This window comes from Conger conger, chromosome 5, assembly GCF_963514075.1.
Source record: "Conger conger chromosome 5, fConCon1.1, whole genome shotgun sequence".
Taxonomy (NCBI): Eukaryota; Metazoa; Chordata; class Actinopteri; order Anguilliformes; family Congridae; genus Conger; species Conger conger.
The window spans coordinates 49,671,087-49,698,777 of NC_083764.1; the positions used below are offsets into that span (position 1 = coordinate 49,671,087).

The following is a 27,691-nucleotide window of genomic DNA, read 5'->3' on the forward strand; positions in this document are numbered from 1 at the left end:
ACAGGCCCTAACCGTTGGAAGCTGCTAAAGAGAGAGCGGTTCGATGAGGTTGAAGTCGGGTGTTGAGAGCATCTGATCTATTGCCTTGGCCACTCTCTACAATTGGGCAGATTCTGGCTCCTGATTTTACAGTCTCATTTAATGATCCCCATTGATTGCCAATACTTGTGGCGGAACTGAAAATCTGACCCCAGTTTACTTTCCGTGGTGTAACTGAAGGGCCACTTGAGATCATTGTGAGGCATCCTCGTTGATGATTGGCAAATGCACGGTTAATAAAAGCCTCATGTGCCTATCTGCAGGATAGCACCAGTGAGAGATATGCCTTTTTTCTTGAGAGATGTGCTTGGTCCCCTGCCATTCTGTGAGGCATGAAATGTGGAAAATACTGTGGTCACTGGTTAGTAGGCGAGTGACTCAGAGAAGTACACCATGTCAGCTTTGCACCTCAGGATGAGGGAGTCCTTTATTTAAGTATAAAAATTAGGCGAGAAATGTATTTGGCAATTCTGCTATGGCGCTGAATGACTGTTGTCATTCATTTACACAGGCAATAAAGCTCCAACCCACGCAATATTCATGTTTTTTTGGTTTTGCTAAACTGATAAATATTAGTGAATCAAACTGAAAATGTGTCCATTTGACATAGGATTTTCAGATATCATCAAATCATTCACAAAAAAGAATTTTCAGATTATACTGATTAAGTCATTTTCCTGTAATAATTACATTTGCTTTAGCTTTACTTTAGTTGATTATCAAAATTCCTCATGAACACTCTGAATACTTCCAAATTGTGCTTGAGTAACTAAACATGTCCATTCAGCAAACACAGATACATTATTAATAAGCTGCATAGTCAATCTTCAAAACATTGTAACAATTCAAATGTACAAAAATGGTTATAAACTATGGTTACTAACTGGATTAGAAAGTTTTTGGTGCTGCATAGGTTTTTCTGGAACATGGTGAACTCCTGGCTCTCCCTTTCCCAGCTAGCATGACATAAAGACACTTGATACCATCATGGATATAAGATGCTCTCATGACTCATAATAGCCTTCTGTTTCCAATGAAATAGTGCATTTCAGGCTAATGCTAATTGTAGTCTTTTGCGGATGACTGTAACTCAGATAGCACTGAACAGTGATCCCATTCAGTAATTTAAAAGCATACAGTACAGGTATACAATGACTCCTTACCAAAATTAATATGTACAACAGTAATACATGCCATCCACTAAAGCTAATATATGGCTGCTTACATGAACTGCTTACATGAAACACTGTTCTAAGAGCCTTACAATTAACTCTGTCATCATAACAATATTCATATGAAATGACACTTCTGTACATACATAATTTGCAGGGCAAAGGTGTGCTGTTTGTCTGAGATTTATATTAGTATTAGTTTAACCCTTGTGTAGTCTTAACATTGTGTATACTCAATGAACCACCTTCACTAAACCCCTAAAATAAAGCAAGTTAATTGAATTTTAAACCCCCAATCTATATTGTATGGAGAAACAACCGGGTTCACTTGTACTTGGCTAAGCAACCTTTTAGTTTATTACTCTACTGTGGAATATACATGTACAGAGTTCAGGCACAGTCTGTAGTTTGCTTGGTCTTGGTGTTCGGCAGCCACTATAGTCTTTCTTTGATTTAAAACGAGCATTCTGTAATCCCTTTGCGATGCTCAGCCCTGGTTTCCACGATCTTCTCATGGGTTGCTGCTGTCCGGGCGGCTGGGCACCAGTTCCTCAACTTCGATAATCTCCACCACCAGGTCTCTGATCTCCCTTATGCAGTCTAAAGACGGCTCCTCCTCCTCGTACTCCTCCTTCACCTCAGGGGGGCGCTCCTCACTCAAGGAGACTGACTCTTGAATCTCCGCAGTAAATTTGGTTTGTTGGTCAAGGGTGCCACCTTCTGGGACTTCGACGGTAGTGCCAGCGCTGAGAGAGGAGGGTGGCTCCTGGACTCCTTCAGTAGGGTGTGTTATGGCGGGAATGATGCATTCTGCAGGGCTGACACTGACGGAGAATGTTCCGGATTGTTCCTCGCTCTCAGTATTTGTGATTATAGGGCTAAGGGATTCACGTCCCTTAAGGTCCTCAGGCAAGGCAGTACTGGCCTCGACGTCAGCAGTGGGGTCAGCAGCTGGACAGGCTGCCTCACTATCCTTCACCACGGCAAGGGAGTCAGGACAGACTACATCGCACTCCTTCTCCTGTGTATGGGAGTCCAGATTGACTGCTCCACAGTCCTTTCCCTCAAAGGAGATGGCACTTTGGACTGTACCACTTCCTTTCTCATCAGCTGTGATATCAAGATGGACTGCACTATTGTCCTTCCCCTCAGTGGGGGAGACAAGTTGGACTGCACCACTGACCGGCACCTCTGAGGAAGGGTTAATGTCGGCCGGCTTATCTGTCACTGGCTCTTCAGCCGAGGTCGCCTCCGTGACAGGAACGGCGTCTGCGCTAGTACCTTCTGGGGCACCACCGGGACCGGGCGACACTGGGCTGCTTTCCGAGGGGTCCTCTTTGGCACCGGTGACCGTCACACTGGGGCTGGGCGGTGGCTGGGCGGTCGGTGGGTCGGTGGGTATGGCCTCCTTCTTTGTGTCCCCGACGGCCGGGCCCTCCAGCAAGCCATTCCCCTGCAGCGGGGCCGTGGGCTGCTGGGATGAGGGCGGCGGGGCCTTGGCGGGGCTGGAGGGGGCCGAGCGGGGCGGGGTGCATCTCTCGCTCAGGCTGGCCTGACTCACGCTCTGTAGGTCTGTGCTGTCCACAAACAGGTTGTGCTTCTTCAGGCTGGCAGCCTCTTTCACCACTAAAAAAAACAAGTGTGTGCCATTATAAATATGTAACACATCCAACCGCTGTGGAAAAGGGATTATGAGTCACAAGCAAGGGAAAGAAAATTTAAATATGTTTTTGCTTCAGCAGTGGGTATTTGTAACTCTAGAGTGCCATCTAGGGAAGGAGCAACAAAGTGGTCTCTACACATAGCAGCTAATATGAAACTGATGTTACAGGTTCATGTCCATTTTTCTCAAATTGCTCTGCTGTTAATATTTCCACTCTTTAGACCAAGCCTGGGTCAAATACATAATTGTTTTGGATTCAACTGAGCTAGTCTGGTGTATTGGAAATGCGCTCAAAAATTGAGAACCCAACCTTCTGGTCCTCCTAATTGACCAGACAAGTCAATTTAACACAAAAGTATTTGAATCCAAAACCATGACGTATTTGACCCCGCTCCATATCAGACTGCTTATGCATCACCTCCAGCCAACACTTTCAGTAAAAGTAAAAGTAACTGGTGGTTTATCTCAACAAACTCACATCTCACAAACCATAGCAATGCACTCCACCAGTATATTCACCTGGATATTATTCACCTCTAATCTGACTGTATCAATTGCCTTACAAAAGTAAATTACATACCTTTGCTGACTTCTGCAGTCAGTATTTTCAACAAGATGCCTTCATAGACATTTTCCACTTCGATGAAGTTTGTGTAATCAGCAAAAATAAACTGATCAAATTTCTGAAGTTCCTAGAAAGAAGAAAACAGAAAGCATTACATACATTTTTGTTTTTTTCCATCATAAGTAGTGGTCCCCTGATCCACAGTGAATTTAAATGGACATTAATTTGACTGGATTTCATTATACTCCATGGTAAGCAGTCAATGCGGTTCCATCTTGCTATGGAATGTGATATGCATCATTGTTTCTTAAAAGAAAAAGACCAAATACATGGATCAAATGCATGATTGTTTTGGATTAAAATACTTGTCTGTGCTCGATTGATCTTGCCTGGTACAATTGAGACAACCAAGAGGACCAGAAGGCGGGATTTGCACTCTTTGAGAGTTTTTCATAGGTTCAAATACACTAGACAAGCTCAGCAAATCAGAGAAAACAATTTGAATCCAAAACAATTACGTATTTGACCCTGGTCTTCCCAGGAGAGGGGCAGGAGCAGAGCTGGTAGTGGTGTTGAAATGCAGGGACCTACCAGTTTGCAGCTGGGAGCCAGGCTCCTCTTGATGGCGGGGAGGGTGATGTCCACCAGTGCCTGCTGAAAGATCCTCTTCCGCACCGTGCTGCTGTCATAGTCATATTGCTGGAGGAAACAGCAGGCACCACTGATAAGCCTTCATAGCATTGCATGTAATGAGGGAGGTTTAACAGAAAGCCCCGGAGATGGAATTATCTATCACTCGGATGCAGTGTCGGCGTCCCAAACTGCTCTCTTGCCCCTTGCCCTCACACTCAGTTGTTGCTAGGTCATGTAGACTCCAAGCGTCTGCCAAATGACTAAAAATGTAAATGTAAAAATGTAAATGTAAATGTAGAGAACTCTCTAGTTATTTGGTAAATGGCGAACCTTGATGGACAGAATGGCCTATTCTTGTTATTTATTCTTATGCTCTTGTGATACCCACAGCAACTTGTAGCTGAGAGGTCAGGAGGTAGGTTTAGGAGCATTTCTGTTTTTATTTTAGCATAGTTAGAGCCATGTAAACTGTTTGTCCATGACTGTAATGAGGGCAGACCAGATGTGAGGTTTTGTGTGCAGGTTAGAGCACTTACTTTCAGGACTCTGAGTTTGGCTTTCTCCATGATAGAGCCTGGTTTGGTCTGGTTCTCCTTCAGCGCCGTTTGGAGAAGTAGCTCAAATGTGTAAACCGCGTTCTCCATCAGCTACAGCCAGAGCAAAACCACAATGACAAGCTTCAGAAATGTTCAGAACAGACCAGAATACCACTGTGCCTAAATAAATGTTGTGGTGTGCAAGACCCACTGCGGCTAAACTAACAACTGGTATTGGTTCTGTACTCAAGAGAAAAGAGTGATTACCAATCTTGACAAACTAGCCTAGAGTTCTAACTTGAGTGCAAAGCTTAATTCAGTTCTCTGATTAGGACCAGAAATGCAAAATGAGGGAATGATGGGTCACAGTCCACAAACTGGTAACAATTGTTACTTCTGGCAAACGCTGCCTGTATTGAAATTATACAGCCAACAGAGGGTGCCAGAGGTACAAATGGGGAGCGCTGGTCATTTTAGGATGTTCTATGACATCATGTGCATCCATGTTTCATGACCTGTGCCCTTTAACCCCTGAACTCAATCCAATGCTGTGCTTAGTCCTGAACCAATGGATCTCTGGACAGCTACAGACACCCAAAATAATATGCAATCATGACAGAAAACCCCCATGTCAGAGTATAGTATGCAAATGTGATGGTTCTGCAAGATGACCAGTAACAAATAATGGGCCTATTCTTTCTTTCAGTCTGTACCGGTGACCCGGTGACGACCATATCTGCATTTGTTTCATTAACATAACTGCCTCCGAGGAGAATTTCACCTGCTGGATGTCAATCTGGGCACTCTGGACCAGCCGTTCGGTGTTGGAGAACTTGAATCGGTTGCGAAGCTCATGAAGCTTTTCCCGCAGGACGTCTACGTGGCGGTAACAGTCCCGTAGGCTCGCCCTCCGCAACTGCCCCAGAGCCTGGGGGGTAGGGGGGGCAGGTCACCAAATTAGAGAGAAAAACCAAGGTGCAAGATTCTTAATTACTGAGCAATTAACCTTCCCCCTCCGCTATTGTAAATCACTGTGCGATTGACTACCTTGCTGTAAAATCTACCTATGTCATGAAGCAGGGCTAGCTGGGTATGAACTGGTCAAACAGCTAGTGCTGGTAGCTGGTCGGTGAACTGATCAACAAACTAAATCATGTTGAGCTGGGAGCTGGTCTGAACTGGTCAACCAGCTTTCAGCTGTTTCAATGCCAAATTGTTTCAGCACAGTATGCAGGTTCACTGTCACTATGACAAATATCAACAGTTTTCTCTGCTGGCATAATTAGCCTAAATCACCGAATTGAGGTGACGGTATGGGCTGGTGCTCACCTCTTTGAGCCCGTCTCTGTTCTCCTGGAAGTCTCGGCACAGCCCGTCAATCCTCCCTTCGCAGACCTGCCGCGTCTCCTGGAAACCAGCACTCACTGGGCCCATCAGCTCCTCCAGGATGGAGGTTAGGTACGGCTGCACATGCTCCGAACAGAACCGCATGGCCGGGTCAGACACCATGGCTGCAGGTTGAGGTCAGAGAGAGAAAGCGCTTATTTTTCACCTCTATTTTATTTTACTTGCTCCTGACCCAAAAATCAATTGGTCCACTGTCTTTAAGGACATTCCAACCCATTAAATGTTCCTTCTAGGAGCTAGACGTAGTTTGGAACACTCAATCAAACCTTTGAGCAAGGAAACAGCAGTGTATCCTCTGTGTACGTATTTTTTTTAGAAAGCCTGACGTATACATGATCGACCCGTGGAACCACTTTGCCACGTCTGTAACTAACGTTTGAAGGAGCAAGGACATTCCATTTGCCTAAATCAGATTTCACTGTCTTCATTTCATTTTCTTGCCACTTCTCCTAGCCTCTCCCGATGGGTGGAGCAGGGAGTAGAAAAAATAGCAAGAAAATAAAGAAGTGGAGAAAAATAAGCGATTGGAATGAGCCCAGAGAGAATAACACACTGACCTGTGGACATTGGGACTTCTGCTCCCGTGAGCAAGAGGGCTCTCCTGTTCAACTCATTACACACACACACACACACACACACACACACACACACACACACACACACACACAATCACACCTAGATCTCCATCTCCTCACCCATAGTCAGGGTTTATGTTTGGGGGCTGAAAAGCGCTCATACCCTGCAGCTTTCCCTCCAGGAAGGCTCGGGAGCTGATGATCTGGTCCATATCGGAGCGGATGAGGGCCTCCTGTTGTTTTGCCGAGGCTGCACACTCCTCTTTCAGAGCGACAAGCCCCTCCCGGAGCTGGTCCTGCACCAGCGCATAGGCCGCCTCTACTGTCTGCGGGCACAGGAGTGGGAAATACAATGCGTGCCTTCATCAGCCCACAATGCCTGGCCTCTCCGAAGCATCCAAACTAAACATGCAGTCTGTGTGCTGCTTCCCCCGGCTAAGAGACATTTAAACACAGATTCTTTAGACCAGGGCTGGCCAACCCTGCTTCTGGTGATTTATTGTCCGGTAGGTTTTCATCGCAACCCTAATTTGGTACATCTGATTCTACTAAATTAGCAGTTGTAAGAGTTATTTCGCTGTTGAACGAGGTGTACCCAGTTAGGGTTGAAGTGAAAACCAACAGGACAGTAGATCTCCAGAAACAGGGTTGGGCAGTTCTGCTATAGACCAACCAAATAAGGAGCTGCAGTGCTCCTTCTGCTCTCTCTACTTAGAATGTAAGACCATCCACGGCTACTGCATTATGTTTTATCCTGAATATTCACAAGATTGCATTGGAATGTTTAAGCTTCAGTAAAAGTTTTTATAACTTGTGATAAGCCTCTACTACATAGCCTGAGGTGGTGAGTCCAAGCTTAGCCAAAGAGTACCTCAGGTCTTCTACAAAGCAAAAAACATCAGGGAATGTGTTTGGTTGGACATCCCAAGTGTTCATGAATCAGACAGCTCATGGCTTTTGCCTTGGTATGTGCAGTATTTAGTTAATCAAACAAAACACTTTCCCTTTTAAAAATATTTTCAGAGATTGTTTATTTTTGTTCACTAGGAGCCATGGAATGCACTTTGGGTTCCCACTAGACCAATGTGAAATACCAAAAACACTTCACATCAGCCTGTTCCTGCAGATTACTAACAATTTAAAAGACAAGTCTAAATTCACACAATTATTCCTCAGGACATCATTATTATTTCCTATAATGGTACATTTTGAATAGGAACAAGTTTCATGAAAAATTTCCATGAAGTTTACATTTCTACCTGCTATTAGAGTGTTTTAAATGCATATTAGACCTACAATTAGCCTACTTCCAACTAAGTATGCATAATTAAAAGTTACTAACAAATCTGAAGAAAATAAAGATAAAAAATGGTCATGAGGTAAAGAATGCAAGAAGGAGACTTCCTAAGCATATGTGGGTCAGACACATTAAGTACTTTAACCCTGTAGGAACTAGAAAAACTGATTCTTGACCATTTTGTACTTTCACACAATTCCATGTTTTGTCAAACAACACGTTTGCAACAACACGTAGATTAATGAAATGTATGTGAAATTATAGCAACTGCCATTTGAGACCAAGCAGTATAATGTTCAATTAATTCAAGTTTGTCCAACAGGCATCACATGTACTCTACCAGGGTTGTTCTAAAATTGAACGGTTGACTGTGTGTCACCAAGGGCAACCCAGAAACATGGGGGATGGAATGATGTCACTAACCGCAAACCACACTCTCTTCCTCTCTGTCTTCTTCCCCTTCAAACGAGGCAGCAGTTCTGTTTGCAGTGAGGGTAACAGCTCCTCCATTACAAGGTTAGCCAGCACCTAGAATCCACCACACAGCATACAGTCACTGAACACACTGCAGAACAGGCACAGAACACAGCACAAACGGTCCTGCCACTGAACATAAAAGCACGGTGTCACTGACTAATCACGGGTGCAGAGCGCTGTTGGTGAACATCTGTAACAATCTGTAACAATCATGAGGGAAGCAAGTTTCCCATGTTTCTCAGTCTCAAGCTACCATTTGGATTTGGATTCACAAAAAAACCAACAAAAAATACGAACATTTGTATTGCAGCGTTTCTTCAAAAAATCAATACATTAATTTTACAGAAACTAGTTATAAATAATTCCATTTCTATAGAATAATGAACCAACTCATCACAATTCGTGCTATTTAGCAGTCAGTACATGTAAATGTTTGTTTCATTGTGTGCAGAACACCCTCACAGCGGTTCAGTGAGGTGTCAAACACAAACAATGGCCAAACTAAAGCAAAGGTGCTTCCTGAGGGACCGACTCTGCTTCCTGTACATAGCTGTTACTTCACAAAAACAGGCTCCAGGGCTTCCAGAGCAGCTTGGGCCATTAAGGTTGTTCCGGTCGCAGGCTTAAGTACTTAAGACTTCACCAGCCGCGTCCAGGGATGTTTTTAGCTGAACTACAATTGTAGAGCCATGGATCCTCTGGTTACAGTGGCACAAGCAACCTCTAGCGGATCACCAGAGGGCTACAGGTTATCAGTTGCTGTAATTGAGAGATTATGGACTGCCCTCTTCAGTTCAAACCACAGATGGGATTTAAATTCAGCGACTGAGATGGCCATGCAGAATATGGATGTTGTTTTTACTTAAACATTTCTGTGTGGATTTTGATGTTTGGGTTATTGTCCTGCTGGAAAGTCCACCCACGACCAAGTATCAGGCTCATAGCAGAGACAACCAGGTTTTTCACCAACATTTCCTGGTACATTGTAAAATTCACTTTGCCATTGATCTTAATTAGTACCCCTGGACCACTGCAGCAAAACATCCCCAAAACGTCAATGACCCACCTTCATATTTGACTGACATTATTATGTATGCATTATACAAGGAGAAGCACCTCATAAGACTTCTGCCACCAAGCATACTAAAGGTCTTTCTTTGCGCTACCAAGTCTTTTTTTGTGTGTACCCATTACCAGACAATGATGGAATGATAAAATGTAGTTCCTTTAGACTGAGATTAATTTCATTAAGTAAAACTTTAAAGTTTATTTAAGTTGGTTTGATTTTTTTTACAATAATTGTTAGGGCTGCCAATCATTTTGATACCAATGGTTTTCAAAACAAAAATGAGATTACTTCATAAAAAAACACTGAAACAAGAGAATACATGTATTGAAATAAGTATATTTTATCAGGTAGACCTGTACATCAGCTTGTTAATCAAAATATTTCATCAGCCAATCATGTGGCAGCAACTAAATGCATAAAATTATGTGGTCAAGAGGTGCAGCTGTTGTTCAGACCAAATGTTAGAATTTGGAAGAAATATGATCTAATTGACTTTGATCATGTGCAGGGGCAAAAAACAAAAAACATCCAGTGAGTAGCAGTTCTGCAGGCAAAAACAGGCTGTTTATAATGAGTAAGGAACCACACATTACAACAGTGGAATGCAGAAGAGCATCTCTGAACACATAACACAGTGGATTGGCCACAGCAGCAGAAGACCAATAAGTAAAAAAAACAGGTCTAATAAATTCTGAATAAAGTGCTCACTGAGTGTAGGGTTTTGCTGGATTAATTCCTTTTTGTGATTTTTTTGGTGAGCCAGTTAAACAGGATGGAACACCAGCCGCCTTACAGAGACAGTTTTCTGTCTATGTGTGATGTGTGACTCTGACTTTCCAAGCAGGGCTTGCCTGGGTAATGTTCATGACAGCAGTGTTGTGAGACCAGGAGCCCACCTGCACATCGCTGCCAATCAGCATGTCCCATGATTCATAGTGGCCCTTCTCCTGTCTGTATGATTGGATGGCTCTCAGGAAGGCCTGCACATCACACGTTGTCTTCTTCAGGAAATCTGGGAGGAAGAAGAGAGTGCTCTTAATTCTGTCAATCACAAAGAACTGCTGGATTGTGCTGAAGGCTAGTCACGCCAGATTGTGCAAGATGTGGGGTTATTCTTGTCTAGTCTTTAGCAATGACATGATAGAAACTATGAGACAATTAGGGAACTTGACACGATCATAATGAAACTTTGAGAGGAGGAGAGGGTGGTGGTGGTGGTGGTGGTGGTGGTAGAGACTTACTAGTTTTGGATCATATCATTTAATTACCCTTGAAATGCATTGTTTGTGTAATACCAATAAAGTAGTACACTAGTTGCAGGGAGTACAAAAATGCTACTGAAGCGAGAAACCAGAGCTAGGTCAAGTATGTATTACTATTAATTAATGTTTTTCATTGAATCGAATGTAGGAAACAGGAAATATAATCTTCCCCTTTCAAAGCTATATTTGACTTCAGAAGGAACGAAGGAACAATGCTTTCAAAGTTTTAATTGTGTATTAAATTAATGTTTTACGAAAGCTGCTAACCACAAACTGTCGACTCTCACATTGCCTTTCCCTCACAGGAAACAGGCTTCACATAGGGGGATATTAATAAAAGGCCACAAAAACAGCAGAAGGCAGTTGCCGGGCAACTAAAGCCCACAGTGTGTGCATCTGCACAGTTGGGGGGATTCTGCAACAGCTTGTAAAATGGGTGAAACCACATTTCAGGCAACGGGGCAACACCTGTGCAATCTGAAACGTGCATATTAACGTGCTCTTACTGTGGATGCAATATCTCTAATCTAGACACATATTGCTACTAGATCAAAATATCAGGTAATCTTCCTTGGGTTCGATAATGTGTGACACCGATGCTACCGTGAGCTGTATCAGAGTACTGTACTGCAAGCGAAATATGTATGCTGTGTATGTTCTTGGTTTGGTATTGTATACCATTAACAATGTGTTATAAATGTAATAGATACATTATTTACTATATCTTAATAAGAAAAGAGGATGCTGAGAGGTTTGGCAGCTGCAGTGTCTTTCTGCAATCATTTTCAGTGGTCGGCTGTACCGTGGTTCTGGTGCCGGATACAGTCAGTCAGTATGGAGATGAACTGGGATTGGCGCTCTTCCTGGGGGAAACAGAAGTAAGCGTCCCGGTGGTAGGGAAGTTGCAGGTAAACGGGGAACTGTCCAGGCATCACCACTATAGGTGGGGCAGCCTCCTCTTTCACACCTGAAGCACAGAGAAACACTGTTTTTTACTTGGGGGAAAAAGGCAGTTGGCCATGTCAGCCATGTTAAGAACCAAGGTATGTAACCTAAAAGGTATGTTACTGCTATTGTGACTTTAACCCTTGTGTAGTCTTACCATTCTGTATACTCCCCTTGTCTTAAGGGTAAAAAATGACCCTCCTTCACTAAAATAAAGTAGCTTAACTGAATTTTAAACCCCAAATCTATTTTGCATAAAGAAACAACCTGTCACTCATCACAAACTTTGTCATCAAATTTCAAGTTGAAAAAATATAATTTAAAGGGTTTTCTCTGCTGTTAAACATAGTGGCGGAACACAGGGGTTAAGAAAGGCAATAAACATTCATTTATTCAGTGATATGTTTACAAATTCATAATGCGCACAGTATTATCAGCCATTTAGGTCGTGAATATAATAATTATGATTAGTACTTGGACCCAGACTTAAAAAAATGTATTGTCACAAGTTGCATATTCGTATTATGATTAATCCTGGAATTAATGTTGGAAATGAAAGGCTAGGCTGTATTATGGAATCACGTCCTTTTTACTTTTAGGTTCAGCGAAGACAGTTACAACCCATCTGGTTTCTTTAAGTACCTTCTCCCTTACTGTATTTGGCAGAGCACCAAGTCAACTCTTGTTTGCCGCTTCAAGTATCAGAAAATGTGTTTCCCAGAGAAGGATTTCAAATGGCATGTCTACTCAAATTTACAACAGTCTTCCCTCCAAGTCAGATTTAGTGAGCTGGGAAAGTAACATGCCACTTTCAGCCCCTTCTAGAGCATTCTTCCAGCACAGCTGTGAGAGTGAGTGTGTCGCATGTAGCGCGCAGTGGCGGCCTAAGGGTGGAATCAAACAAAGAGGGTTCGGGGGCGTACACTGACGCAGATGCGGCTAAGCGGTTTCCCATGCGCAGCACCCTGGGGGTGGGGGGGTCTGGCGGGTTTTTTTTTTAAACGAACGCTTCCATTCCAGCGCTCCGGACGTCCTGAGAAAAGGACACGTCGGTTTCCCGCCAGGAAGAGGCAGCCCCGCCCGCGTGGGGCAGAAGTCGTGGCAGAGCGTGAGGCTGTGGGAGTTCCAAACTCGCTGAAACCAGACCCGGGGGAGGAGGGTAAAATTACCGTTAGGGTCTGGGAAGGTCTTGTCCACCAGGGCTTTGTACTGCTCCTCTGATACCAACACGCTGCCCCCTGTTGGCTGGATCTTATGGCGTGGGGGTACTCCTTTTGTGAAGCTCTGGAACAGAAGAGTGTCTGACATTACAAGGCGTCTATGTTAGGGTGGTTCTCAGAGACAATAACACCCAAGCCGGTTTTCCTTTGCATTCCGGAGAATAAACACAATAAAATACACAAGTGAGCAGCACGGCAGATGTCTGGGATACTGAAAATGTTCCATAATGCAGAGGCTGAGAGGCTCAGTCTGCAAGTGAGCTGACTTTCAACCCCTATAGAAATCCCCCTGAGTGGCCCCTGTTAACAACTATGATGATTATGTTCCATATTATTGACATAAATGACTGGCTGTTTTAACTGAATCAATTCAGGTTTAGGATCTTGCATACTGGGGCAATAGGAGTGGCAGTCAATGCTTCAACACTGTCAACAACCACTTGCTTTAAAGGAATAGTGTACTAGTGTCAGTCTTTCTTGATTTTTGCCAGGTTTTCACATTTTTTGTGTGCAATTATGAATATTTTATGTATTTACAGAAGTTTCTGACAACCAGACATCTTTACAATGACAGCAAAAGGGCATTTTGGGGATTGTAGGCTAAAGCAATACCAACCACTTAAAGTAACTTTTTTGAGTACAATTAGTCCAATTAAGTGAATCATACATAAAATACTACTACACTCAAACAACTAGATATACAATACATGCAACCAGATATACACATCAAATTCTCTGTTGTTCATAGAGAATGGTCATGTTTCCACTTCTGTTAGTCTGTTGGACATTTCAAAACTCACCTCATTGCTGTCATGGCACTCCAGACTGTAGTTGGCTCTCACCACCACAAACCTCTCCTTCCACTTCCTGGAGTCATCCAAATAAAGCACGCTCTCCTCATACAGGATCTCAGCATTCTCTGGGGGTGCCTGCATAGACAGAGCTAATCAATCACAGAGCCATTGCCATGCCGCAGTATCGGCCGATCCATAATGGCTGGTCCACCTGTGGTTATGGTCTGACATGACTGCAGACACTAAGGGGTCCGGTCAGCCTCGTACCCTCTGTTTCAGGAGGTGCGTGTGGCCGGTCCTGTGCTGTTCCACCTCCTCCTGCAGCTGGGAGAAGTAGGCCACTGCATACTGCCTTCGATAATGCGGGCTGAAGTTCTTCAGCTCCGCCTCTGTCCGGCCTGCAACACAAACGCACAGCTGGTAATTACACGTGCAATAACAGTGTGCAAATTAAATTGACAAACACGTTGACTGTGACATCATCTATCAATACAGCCTGGCACCTAATACTGTGGCATCATCAATCGCCACAATTTGCATGTGTTTATTATGACATCAGTGGTCACTGCAACACACACCTGTTCCTGTCACCACCAAACATTGTTACCCATTTACTACGACGTGGCAGCTCATGACAACATACACACCTTCATAACAAGACATTTTTGCTAAATATTGCCTTAATCATCTAACTGTGTTTACAAATTCAGTGCTTCTGTGATTTGGGCCAGATAATGGCCAGAATAACTATTTCAGAAGTTGACAAAAAGAAAGTAAATCATATCATAACTCTATTTTAAGGTGGAATAGATAAGTATACAAAGCCACAAGTGACTCCTGCAATATATTATGGTGCAAGCTGTAACTGACAGCTCAGATTCAGCGCCAAATACAAAGGCCAGGATCAAACAGCTCATTTCATATTCCATTCTTCGCTCCAAACCTCTGCTTGGAGCTGGAGTTTAAAATTTCCACACTTTTTTGGGGTGAATCATTTTACTGACAAGGGTAATGTCTCTGGATATATGCTTAACTAAGGGGAATGCACATCCCAGAACTGGGTCTACACTGGCCATTACCAATCTATTCAGACCTCACAGATCACGTTCCAACAAGTCCTCATTGCTCAAACCCAGGCAAAAATGAAGACTTATCCACGAAGACTGATATAGTGGCAGGAGATGTGTTGTATTAGGGCCCAGTGAGGGTCTGGAGGATAGGAGCTGGTGGATGTTAAGATGAGATATCAGGTTCCTCTCCGGGAAGGGGGTGTTGGGGGTTGGGGGTTTGGGGGTGATGGTGCGGGTGAAGAAGAGGGCAGCATAGAGGAGGACAGGCAGAGGACTCGCAGCTGGTTCATCACCCAATGACTTCTCAAACTGACGTCCATGGAGGAGTCCCAGAGGATTCTCAGCAAAATGAAAACTTAAGTTTATGGTCCCATATTTCAAATGAAATTACATATTATGGATTCTCATAAACCTTGTCAGACATGTTCTTTGTGCTTCAATTTACAATACAGTATGTCATACGAACTCTAAACCTGAATTAATTCATCCCCTTAGGCTTGACTGCAAAATAACTTTTTCAAAGACGATGATGAGAAGATGGATTGTAATTTGATGTAATTGCACCAAGATAACCCCAGTAATTACAGGATGCGTTATTATAGATAAAGAATATGCGTGTGTGTGTGTGTGTGTGTGTTCAGACACTACAGTGGATAGAAGGTAATGAAATTATGTTTTGTCCCTGTCCAAAGAAAAACTTCTCCCCTTTGATTCACAGCAAAGGACAGCACGACCTGCTGCTTCTCCACTTGTTAATCAGCATTAAAGAAGTGGATTATGGGAAATGATCTGGTACCAGACAAAAATCCTGTTCAAAGGTGTATTTCCCATTGGTGTATCACAATGACTTCAATCAACAGAAAGTGGAATAAACACAGATCCTAACCTCCTTCCTTCCATTACACGGCACAGCCAATCCAAGCTACTACGTCCTGCTTACATATTTTATTATTTATATACGAGTATTATAATAATTCCCACACAGAAGGGCCTGCAGTTGCGGCTCCTCCAGTAGCCGCGCGGTGCAGAAGTGGATATCCTGAAGTGTCCGCAGCGGCACTTTGTTCTCCCCTGCAGCCGCAGCTGTGTGGGCAGGAATGCTGGGGCTTCCTATGGAGCAGGACGCTGGGGACACAGCACTTATCTCCCGGCCCATCGCCGCACAGAGACCTGACTCCCTGCCCGCGGGCCAGCGACAGTGTGCTGCTCAACCTGACACAACTCTGCACATATCCAGTCTCAATACAAACTATTATCATTAATATTATTATTATTCGATGAAGTAAGAAGATGCTCTTATCCAGAGTGACTTACGGGTAAGTACATACTGTGTCATACAGTACAGCCTGTATGTATGGACAGTTGGTATAATTTCTGTTCTTTTGGCAGTCCAGCACATTAGATTTGAAATGAAACAATAAATGAGAGGTTAAAGTGCAGACTGCCCCCATTAATTTTAGGGTATTTACATCCATATCGGGTGATGCGTATAGGAATCACATACCTTTTTATACACAGTGCCCCCCATTTTAGGGGACCAAGAGCAATTGGACGGAAAAAGAACAGAAAAGAACATGAATTGTAACCAACTGTCCAAATACATACGGACTGCACAGTAAGTTCTGCTAGAGCAAGGGTAAGGGCATCTACTGTGAAAAAACAGTCTAATGTAACCTGACAACGTATCACTACTGAGAAGCAGAGCTCTTCATGCCAGTGTACAGGCAGCCCAACATGAAACCAGATGAGGTCATTTCCTTTCGCTAATCAAAAGCACAGTGAGGAGAACACAGATGTGAGATCTACAAGAATATACCGTATATGTGCAGAGTGTACACAAACACTCTAGCCCTCATTTAGTGCTTCCTCTCAAGAGGAAGAAAGAAGAAACAATTGAGAAACCCCAACCCTGTAGATCAGAGAAGTTGATTGTTGAGACTGCGTGGAAGGAAATGTGGCACAAATGTTTTTAAAATGCATTGCAATGAGTGTGTACAAAGGATCTTTTTCACACACTTGTTGGTATCTTAACACACAGTTGTCCTTAAATTTGACTTACAAATAAAATGCAAGCATAATACTTTTTCTTCACAAACTTAGTTTGTTAATTCTTAAACTCAACAGGAATTATGAAAAAAACTGTCAAAGATAATAATAAAGGACATGTTGATTGAATCTCATTTGTTGTTTCACTAATTTCTGCTTGGAGTCGAAGGCCGTACGTGGGTACAAAACAAACGGAAACCACTGTCTTTGAGAAGCTTTTCTCTATGTGATGAATCATCTAAGTGGAGTAACAAAGGCCACATTTCTATCAGCAGGTGTGCCTTGGCACATACAGTAAGAGAATCAGTCATTAGAAACATATACCCAGTGGGGACCCAAATCATTCTTACAGTACGCCGTTTGGTCACATTCTGCATTTGCTTTGCAAATACCCTCACTCACGGAAATGTATATAGGTTACACTATACATTCACAAAGGTGTAGGAGAACACAGACCATTGATTTAAACCTCTAACCTTCTGCTTTCAAGCTTGCTCACAAAATAAATGGTAAAGTGAATCATATTTTGGAAGCATTAGATCATCAGCCACATGTGGACCTTCTGTCATTAAAAACATATTTATTCTCTTGCTCCTTAAAAAAATGAATGTGTGTTTGCTTTCATAAAGGCTTGGTTCCATAAGCATCACTCCACCCTGGCTCATTAATCCAGTCCTCCCGAAAATCTATTAAAATGACAATGTGATTCTTCTGCTTGCCTCGTTTCTAAACTGGCATATGACTAATCCCGTTACGCTTGTGTAGTGCATACACAGAGATATAACTTCTTAAACAGAACTAGGCAATGTGAGGACAGAGTGGTTTGGCAGACCTGATTGTCTGAGACTGTTTTTCCATTCCTCCACGGTCTGTGAAAATGAGTTCTTATTTTGAAACACTTTTGGTATTTTCAATCCATACTCTGAATTTGACTCCTGTGATCTGTGTCTTTGCTGCTCAGAAGGTTATTTGCCATAGCTAATGTCTAAAATAACCTTTCTGCATAGCTATCATGCATGCACCCACCAGACAGAAGAGGTACAGTATGCGCACATGACTGCATAAGACATATCTGAAGCAGTTCAATATATTTACTGTTATATATTTATAGTTTATTGCATGGTGTTCTAGATACATACATGCTAATACACCAACATTGTGGAACTGCTGAGGGACAGGAAAAAATATTGTTTGTAAATTTCTCATTTCAGGGGGGCAGACCTCCTAACATATTTCTTAAAGCTATTAATCAAAGTTCTAGGACATACAGCATTTATTTTGTGAGGGAGACATCTGGTTTGGCTTCAGACATGGATTGGTCAGAAGAAGACAGCCTGCGATAGGTCCCTACCTTTTGGACATTCCATATTTGCAGCATAAGCTATTCATATTGGTTGGCCTGTTGTTTTCAAGGGCCAGCTGTTGGAATGTTCAAAATGTAGACTCTACGGGCTACTCATAGTTTCACATGTACGTGTAAAAAATGTTGGTCTAAAGCAGAGACAACCATCACCTTAAAAACACTAGACACTGTGAGCTGTGAGTTTCTCCCATTTTCACTGCTATCTCATTATTTGGCAGCAGGCAGGACAAACTTCACCGACCAATGTACTGCATTGACATACCTCTTTCCACTGAAAGTTCCATGAACTGGATTTTAGCCTTTTTCCCATTTGGCTGAACAGAGTATAACAGACATGCATTTGAAACTAATTTGAATTGATTCCTTCAGGGAGAACAGCTGCTGCAGAAAGGTCAACGCTGACCATGACATCACCACAAGCCGCTGCTCACGGCGACCAGCGCATGGAACTGCGAATGCCATTATCCAAAGCGGAAACATGATATGGTATCATGAGTTCTGTGATACCCATGGCCATTTTATGGTGTGAGATGCTGTAGGCTCATCTTGGCTTCTAACCTTTACTATCATTAAGCTGACCTGGCAGAAAAGTGACAAAAGTGCTTAGAACTGAATTGTCTGGTGATTGCCCAACAGGAGGTGTCACAATTGAACAGATTAATATAGCATTCATAGAATGAAATATTAGGAAATGAGACAGTTAGAGATTTACAGAAGCTGAGTGTTGTACCAGTTTACTTACAGCTCACAGTCTTGTGACTGAAAGCTAGGAGGACATGATGGCCTGATGGCAAATTCTTGGGTTGCTGCCATTTTCGATTTTAGCATGTTTCTATTCACAGTAAAACATTCAGCTATCACATCAATGTTGTCCTGGGGCCACAGTTTAGAAGTGCACCAATTCAGAGTAGTTCACAGAATGACACAGTCAACAAGAATCCAAAGAATGTTAGGTACTATTAACAGTGTGACGGTTTTTACGGTTTTAAGGACTTTGAGCTAGCAGTCCCCCCATCCGAGAAAGCACGATTAGCTTTTGGTCTCTCCATTTAATATTGTATATTTCAGATATTTTCAAGATAAGGTATCATCTGTTTTATAAATATATTTTTGAAGAATCCCTGAAATGTTATTTTTTTTAGTTATTTTGGTCACATTTCTAAAATGGATTGTGGATTTATATTTTTATAAATATGTGAAGTTAGTCACCTAAACTGTTTTGGCAAACAGTGAGTCTTCCTGGTGAGGAATAAAAGGAAGGGAAATTGGTCAGCAAGAACCCACATGCATCCCTTCCTCATAGTCCTTAAAAGGAAGATTAAATCCAGCGGTCCGAGGTTACACACTCTCTAAAAACCCTGATCCCTGAACCAAACAAGCCCGGTACAGGCAGTGCTTTACACTGCTCATACCCAATCCGTCTCTTCCTGAGTGAAGGCTGGCAGCCACATGCCCGGGACACAGGACTTCAACCTGGCAACCACATGAGGAAGGGCCCCTTAAAGACCAAATGGATCCCTCATCTGCACACATTTATAATATAACCATAGTAGTGACGTGAATAAATGAGGTTGTGTAGAAAGAGTGGAGACCTGCCCCAATACAGATGGGTTATAAAAACTCTTATGTGTAGAGGGGAATCATTGGACCGTTCTGCATGATAAAATAAATGTTTGGGTGTGGATATCTTTTTCTAATGTAAATCACTTATGCTGAGAGCAAAATAGAATTATGAGCAGTATTGTATGGCAACGTCCCAGGACAGTTTACAGTAGATAAAAGTGCTCTTGCTTAAAATTCCCATTGCCCTCAGGAATATTTTAGTTCAGTTATGATTTGATGGGTGGAGTCCCTGAAAGACAGTGTTAACATTTCCCACCCTTGTAAACTTCATCAGATTTCTACATCAGATAAATATGTGTGTGCCTGTTTATTATTCAAATAATGTGTGAACTGCTCTTACAAATGCAGAAAGTATCCACTGAATACTGAGGGTAACCTGGTAAATCTAGGCAACCAGGAGAGACAAGATTTTTAGATGGTTATTAAGTTCTACTGGTATCCTAACACACATTAAACTGGCAAGTAAGTATGAGAGGCCTTCAAATCTGATTGAGTTAACATGTTATTTTTAAAAAGCTATTTAAAAAAATTCAATTTCAAATGACTGTTATATTTGGGCTTGCACCAGAGCAGGACCACAAAACAAAATAAAGAAGGAAAAAGATTTTTCACTCAGTCCCTAAGGCAGTGTGTCTCAGCTCCAGCCCTCGGGACCCACTTGCTTGAAGGTTTTTGTTGTAATCAGGATCTTACACACCTGATTTAATGACCGAACCAATCAAACCACCAAAAATACCCTTGATTAGTTACATCATGTGTGTGAGTTCCAGTTTACAACAAAAACTTGCTGGCAGTGGGTCCTGAGGTAGAGAGTCAAGAAACACTGCCCTAAGGTAAACACAGCCAAAGACTGGGAACTGTTTTTAAACACAAGCGACCTGCTTTCCCCATTTCTCAAGAGTATTATATAGTACCTGATATTTCAACCTCAGTAACTTCCCCCACCTGAAGGAACTTTTTAACCAGATGGACATTTTTTGCTGTATTTCAGCATCTGACTTTCATCAGACGTCACTCCGTCGATGACTCAACCGATGCGGCATGTGCTATTTATAGGCTGCCATAGTAGCAAGTTCATATTCCCGCGTGCAGCTCAGCATTGATAAACATAAATCGACCAATATTGCTTCTAAAATTACAAAGTGTAAACTAACTGCTAAAGGATGCCGCATTGTTTATTTGAAGAAATGTTTGTTGACAAATGTTTGTTATTTCTACATGCCTGACTTTGCAGCAATTCTGTCCGAGAAAACCATTATTAATTTGAAGTTATGTAACAAATACAGGAAACAAAAAAGCCCAGAAATGTTCCTGAGCCCAAATAGAAGTTAGTATTGTCTCTAATTTGTCTTCTACATACAGAGGTCCTGAAAGAAATATAAGTTGTACATATCCAGTCAGTGAGCACTTTATTAGGTACCTATTTTTTTACTTATTAAGTCTTCTGCTGCTGTAACCTATCCACATAGAGGTTTTACAAGTTTTGTGTTCAGATGCGCTTCTGCATACCACTGTTATGTAATGGCTCATTATTTGCGTTACTGTCACCTTACTGTCAGCTTTGACCAGTCTGGCCCTTCTCCTCTCATCTCCCACATTAACAATGCGATTCTGCCCACAGAACTGCTGCTCACTGGATTTTTCAAATGGATTCTCTGCAAACTCTAGAGAATGTTGTGTGCAAAAATCCCAGGGGATCAGCAGTTTCTGACATACTTAAACCACCCTGTCTGGCACCAACAATCATTCCACAATCAAAATCACTTTGATTACATTTCTTCCCCATTCTGACATTTGCTCTGAAAAACAGTTGAACCTCTTGACCACATCTGCATGCTTTTATGAATTTAGTTGCTGCCACATGATTGGCTGTTTAAATATTTGCATTAACAAGCTGGTGTACAGGTCTGGAAGTGTACGTGGATAGGCTACAGCAGCAGAAGACCAATAAGTCTAAAGACAAAAGTCTAATAAATACCTGATATAGTGCTCACTGAGTGTACAGTTTGGAAATGTCTGTCACAAATTGTGTAAGGTCACATCTGGGTTAACACAGGGCACATAAAAAGTGAGTTTTGTTCTATGACAAACAGTTTAATTTCTATATGATAGCCCATGAAAGCCTTATTGTCACAGCTAATGGAATTGGGACACAGAACTGAAGTGGACATTGTGTTGGGATCCTCATCCCTCAAAAAGTAGGAGCTAGCAGGAGGGCTGGCAGATGAATGGGCTTCTCGGAAGGGACTCAGGGAATGTTGCACTAATATACACCGAATGATGGGATTCACTCTCCTTTTTGGGGGAATATGGCTCCAATCGCAGCAGGCACCTGGAGCTTCATGTCTGCTTAGCTGCTTGAGAGCACAGGACTTTGCATTCCAATGTGTCTAATGACGAGAGAACTGTGGTGCCCTTCCCATGAACACTAGCTCCTTTTTGTGGCATCCATTTTCGTTCTTCTGCCATTGTTAACTTGGATTTATTTTGGGAAGCAGCAAAAATGTACAAAATATCTGAAACGTCCTTTGATTGATTGTAGTCAGAGTGATACAAGTCATGCAAAAACTGATATCAAAAAATATTTATTAGAAACTTGCTCATCTGAGACCATTCGATTCCACTGACTGAAGAGGCATACAATTACCCAAGAAAAATGTATTTGAAACAAATTCACCAGTTGTTATTTATTATATTTCTGTATGCTTGATGGCAGAGAGAATGTCTTTCATATGATGAAAGACAGGTAGCCCTACCATTTTTTCAAGAATGGATACCACAGAGCTGTGTACATTATTGCCAGGAAAATGTGATTACCTAAAAAGCATATTTCCTAGAGTTCCTAGAAGAAGCACATTCGGAAATCAAAGGTACTGGGCTCACCAAACTCCAGCTGCCCAAGACTAGCCACATTCTGACCTGTCACCAGCAAATTATTCCTTATTTTGCATACAGAATGCATTTAGGTGTGCAGTATTTAATACGTGCACACAATAAATGGATTTGCAATGGATCAGTTCTATTAAGGCTATACATAGACACCAGTTGAATCCAACCTCTTGCATCAGCTTGCTTTTAAAATGTGCATAGGGGCAAGTCTTCTGGCTCTTCTTTTTCTATATTATCACATAAATCACAAGAAGTGACCTAACAGCAATAACTAATATTATCCTGTCTCTTTGCAATAAGAATTCTCTAAAAGCAAAGAAACCATTTCAGTCCTCTGCACTTTCTCATGCATCATTGAGAAAGAAACCCCAGAGGTTTCTACTGAGCCAATTGGACGGTGTAACCAATAAGTTATGACATCATTCGGGAGGGTGGGGAGTTACTATGTCACTGTAATTAGTAACAGATTTATTGGCTTTGCTTGCATTGATGGGTGTTTGAGTTTCTTTATTAAAAATATCGAAATAAATAAATCTTTTAAAAATGACATTTGTTTAGCATTCTGCAATCAAAGTTGAGCCTTGTCGTTTCTGCACAGACATGGAACATGGAACATGGAAACCAAGCCAGTGAATGCACAAAAATGAAAATGAAATCTCGTCTATGTCTGGGTAAGTCAGACAAATGGTATATTTCCCAAAATGTTGGTGAATATAACTGTTGATTATAACTGTCAATTTCTGTTCAGTCACACTCCCTCACTGAGTGGTGATGCAGGCTGGGGTCCAGTCTGACATTTTCCATCCCCAACAGAAGAATCTTTATTTATTTCCTTTTACCAAATGCATGGTGTCTCCTTGTGAGCATGGTGATGTCTTCACCGTAACTTCAACGGAGGGGTTTTTGCCATTCACATTTGGTCAGGCCAATGTAAATATGCCACATCCCAGAAAAGCTGAGTACAAGGGTCTGATTCATCCCAGCACTGAAAGGATTCCTATTCCACAGATCCTCCAGCAAACCTTGAGCTTTGGCCACACCCCTGTATTTTAAATGGTGCCTATAATTGTAGAGATCAACATTTCTGAGCTCCCTCTCTAAAGGTAACAGGATGAAAACATGCTTGGGCTGAGATCATTTTGAAATAATCCATATCTTTCCATTGACGTTGTACAATCTTGCTGTAATGTTAAGCTCTTGTAAGATGCTATATTACATCAGGGAAGAATATGCATAGAGGTTCAAGCCATGCCAGGTCATGTTAAAAGCAGGCTAGAGTACTGATAGCCACATGAAATTTCAAGCATACAGTACCCTTCCGCATTCATGTCCTAATACTAGATTTGGCAAACCACGGCCTCAAACGGCCCCATTTTCAGCAGGAATTACTTCTGTGTACACACAGTAATGGTAAATGGTTGGCATTTATATAGTGCCTTTATCCAAAGCGCTGTACAATTGATGCTTCTCATTCACCCATCCATACACACACCAACAGCGATTGGCTGCCAAGCAAGGCACCAACGGGGGTTAGGTGTCTTGCTCAGGGACACTTCGACACAGCCCGGGCGGGGGTCAGTGTCACCGCATCCTTAAGTAATCATGCTAATTTGCTAATTTGGTACCAGAGAACACAAAAAACGTTTATGTATGTTTAATGAATCTAAAATATATTTTTTCAGTTCTGTTCAATTTCAGTTTAAAAAACGGCCTAAAAGAAACAGCTTTCTCTAGAAACTTGTCAATTGCTGTTTTGAGAGATGAAGGTTATTCAATACAGCCATAAACAAAATAAATAAATACAGGAATTAAAATAATTAAAAAATACAATGAACAATAAAAATATCTATTACAATCATACATACAAGTATGCATCTGGTTGAACTGAATCAAATCGGACAGCGTATAATCCACAAAAAAACATTGATTGGCCTATGAATATGAAATATTGCATGGAAAAGCCCCAGAAATAGAAATCTGCCTTACGATGGGCTGCAAATTAAGCTGTAGATGTGGTCTGAGCAGGCGTGCAGTGAAGGGTGCAATGGGAGACTAGTGTAACTAGAAAATTTCAATAAACTAATGTGAGTCACAAAATTACCATCTTATGCCATCCAATCTTTGTGTTCTTTTGCCCATTTTAACTTTTTCCTCCTGTTTTGTGTTTCAGTAGTGCCTTCTTCTTTTAAACTCTGTCCATAAGACCAGCATCCTGGAGTCCTCCCTTCACTGTTGCAGATGAACCTGGTGTTTGGCAGGTAGTGGGGCGGCCTGTAGCGTAGTGGTTAAGGTACAAGACTGGGAACCGCAAGGTCGGTGGTTCGATCCCCGGTGTAGCCACAATAAGATCCACACAGCCGTTGAGCCCTTGAGCAAGGCCCTTAACCCTGCATTGCTCCAGGGGAGGATTGTCTCCTGCTTAGTCTAAATCAATGGTACGTTGCTCTGGATAAGACCATCTGCCAAATGCCATTCATGTAATGTAATGTGTGTTCAATGAAACTACCAGCAGAGGACCTGTGATTCATCTGATTCTCAGACGAGAGACTCTGATGTACTTGTCTTCTTGGGCATCTGGGCCTTCCACTTTTCTTTCTGTCCTGGCTAGAGCCAGTTGCTGTCTTCTTTCAAGACAGTGGTGCACACCTTTGCATGAAATCTTGGCAATCTCATGCATGGAATAGCCTTCATCTCTCAAAATAGCAATTGACTGATGAGTTTTAGAGAAAGCTATATATTTTTCTCCATTTTAAACCATGACATAACCAAAATCCATCTAAATTTTTGATTGTATAATAAAGCCAGGCAAATTATAGTATACATGTATAGTGGGTAGTGTGTAATGCTTGATTTTGGACACAACCAGTGTGTTGTTAGTTCACTGGAGTAATGGCTGCTGAAATGAAAATGGGGCTTTACATTTGTAAAAATGGGATTAAAAAACACAAACAGTAATAGTAACAGTAATAGTCATTTGTAACATTATCAATGTCTTGGCTGTATTTTTAAAATCAATTTAATGCTAGCTTGTTGAATAAAAGTATCCTTTTTGTTCAGAAAATTATTTTCAAAATACTTCAAACTTCAAAATTATTTAAGCATATATAATAATGAATTTGGGCACTTGTGTTGGATATTGGTATAGAAGGCAGGTGACAGGAAGTATTAAACGTACACATTGATTTGTTTACAATCAATTTTATCAGTAGTACCTACAGTAGTATCTACTGTGTATTGTGTCAGGTATATTTTCTTTATTATATTATTTTCTCAGTCAGAAAGTGAATATAGCTTGGAAAACCAGGTCTCTATTGCACTTTTGATTCATTTATCGCAATTGGGCAACTATGTTAAATAAAGGCTAAGAAATTGCACTGTGAACACAGAAATGTTCATATCTGCAATCTGATTACAATGGTGAAGTCTTCTCCAAAGAAACTTAGATATTAAAATAGCAACAATATATTTAATTTCCATATGTTTCACTGGAAGGAAGTGTTTTTAAATACAGCTCAGCGTTTCTAAGAGGCCGATAAATCTGTATTGCTTCAACAACAAACATAAATTCGAGTTGCAGACATTTAGAAACAGATCATTGATTAGTCCATAATCTGACATCTGAAGCCTTAAAACATTTTAGCTCTAATGATCGTGCCACTTTTTACTCAAATCCCCATTATGGTTAAAATCAAACTGCAAATATTTTCTACTACATTATTTCACTAGGTCTATTGAAAAGAAACCCTAGCGTATCTCCAGTATCAATGTTGATGTCACTGTTGTGTAGATCAGCCTATATTAACTCCGTGGTCCACTCCACCGCAGGGCTTTTCCGATTATGAGATGATACGTCCGTTAGTTCTTTCCCATAAGAACTAAAAAAACACCACTAGGCAATAAAACGGGAAAATTCGGCTACAGTGAACTTCTCCCTCCTCCCTCCGTCACGCGCCATCTGCATTAGACTATTATCCATGATTTCCCTGGTGCAGTCTACGCAGCTAAGAAAGGCATTTCAGAAAAGCTTAGCTATGGTATGCAGAGTAGAACTGAATTTCCAGTTCATCCAGGATAATATGTCGACATCTATTTGACGGAATTTCAAATGCGGTATGTTCCAAGGAATACCACATTTGTCCTTGGGCTACAAAAAGGCGCCTTTCAGTGTCATATTTGCTGAAAAATAGCACGAAATAACACTCAACCAAATAAACACTAAATGCAGGCTATGTAGCCTGTTCAATTCGAAGATTAGGTAGCCTACACGTGAACGATTAGGCGAAACAAATATTGAAATGTTTGACTTGCGCATTGCTTGGTTAAATATTTGTCAGCATCATTCGGTTAATAGAAAAGAACATAACCCATATGAACGGCACACTACCTGCTATTTCCCCGCATGTAGACTATAGCCTACTGACAAATGGTCCGTTACACGTAGCCTAATCACCAGCCTTTCATAAGAGTCCGCTCAAACTTTTTATTAGCTACTATCAATTCTCGCTCTCAACTTAATAACTTTTTGGTTACCTTTTATGTAGTTGGATTTGCTTTCATCAAGAAGACTGGAGGAAGATACTCCCATAGTGCAATAAGGTTCTTCCTTGTTGAATTTTCGTTTCAGGTGCAAATTCCTTTATCTCTCTTGATGCAGCGTGGAGCTTGATCTACTACTGAATCGCCCTGCTTTTCGTGGCTGTCAGAAATGACGGGCGGGGACGCAAGGGTTTCCTCCGAACTCCCCATTTCATTAAAGCAGTGTAAACTTCCTCAAACTGCAGCGCCGCCTGGTAGGCAGCAACTTTTACATTTAGACGATAAAAAAAAAAATCCTAAATAAATAAAATAAATGAAAACATTGAAAACACACCGAAGTCTTTATCCAGACATGGATTTTGGCTTCCCCAGAACAGATTAAAATGATAAACACTTGATGACATATAGGCAGACGGACATGGATGAATCCTATGTATGTATTTATTGTAACCTGTTTTGTATTACCGGAGTGTTTTGCTTGTTCACAGCAGTTTGCTGTTTGATAAACGT

At 41.7% G+C, this 27,691-nt stretch overlaps 1 protein-coding gene across 1 annotated transcript; it reads right to left on the minus strand.

Annotated features, from left to right (window-relative positions):
- Positions 1-435: 435 nt before the first annotated feature.
- On the minus strand, positions 436-27,369 carry LOC133129693 (protein Niban 1-like). The gene is made up of 14 exons (XM_061243952.1): positions 27,176-27,369; positions 13,922-14,052; positions 13,661-13,789; positions 12,810-12,924; positions 11,498-11,662; positions 10,330-10,445; positions 8,311-8,415; positions 6,754-6,916; positions 5,938-6,119; positions 5,390-5,536; positions 4,609-4,719; positions 4,031-4,138; positions 3,455-3,566; positions 436-2,837 (listed from the first exon to the last, which is right to left on the minus strand). The coding sequence occupies exons 1-14, from the start codon at positions 27,228-27,230 to the stop codon at positions 1,723-1,725; spliced, it is 2,754 nt and encodes a 917-aa protein (XP_061099936.1). The 5' UTR covers positions 27,231-27,369; the 3' UTR covers positions 436-1,722.
- Positions 27,370-27,691: the final 322 nt, after the last annotated feature.

Coding starts and splice junctions, on each gene's coding strand:
- LOC133129693 (XM_061243952.1), bottom strand. CDS start 27,230: ATGGGAGTATCTTCCTCCAGTCTTCTTGATGAAAGCAAATCCAACTAC. Junction 8,416..10,329: donor TGATTGGCAGCGATGTGCAG/GTGGGCTCCTGG, acceptor GGTGGATTCTAG/GTGCTGGCTAACCTTGTAAT. Junction 3,567..4,030: donor TGGCTCCCAGCTGCAAACTG/GTAGGTCCCTGC, acceptor TCTTCTTTCTAG/GAACTTCAGAAATTTGATCA.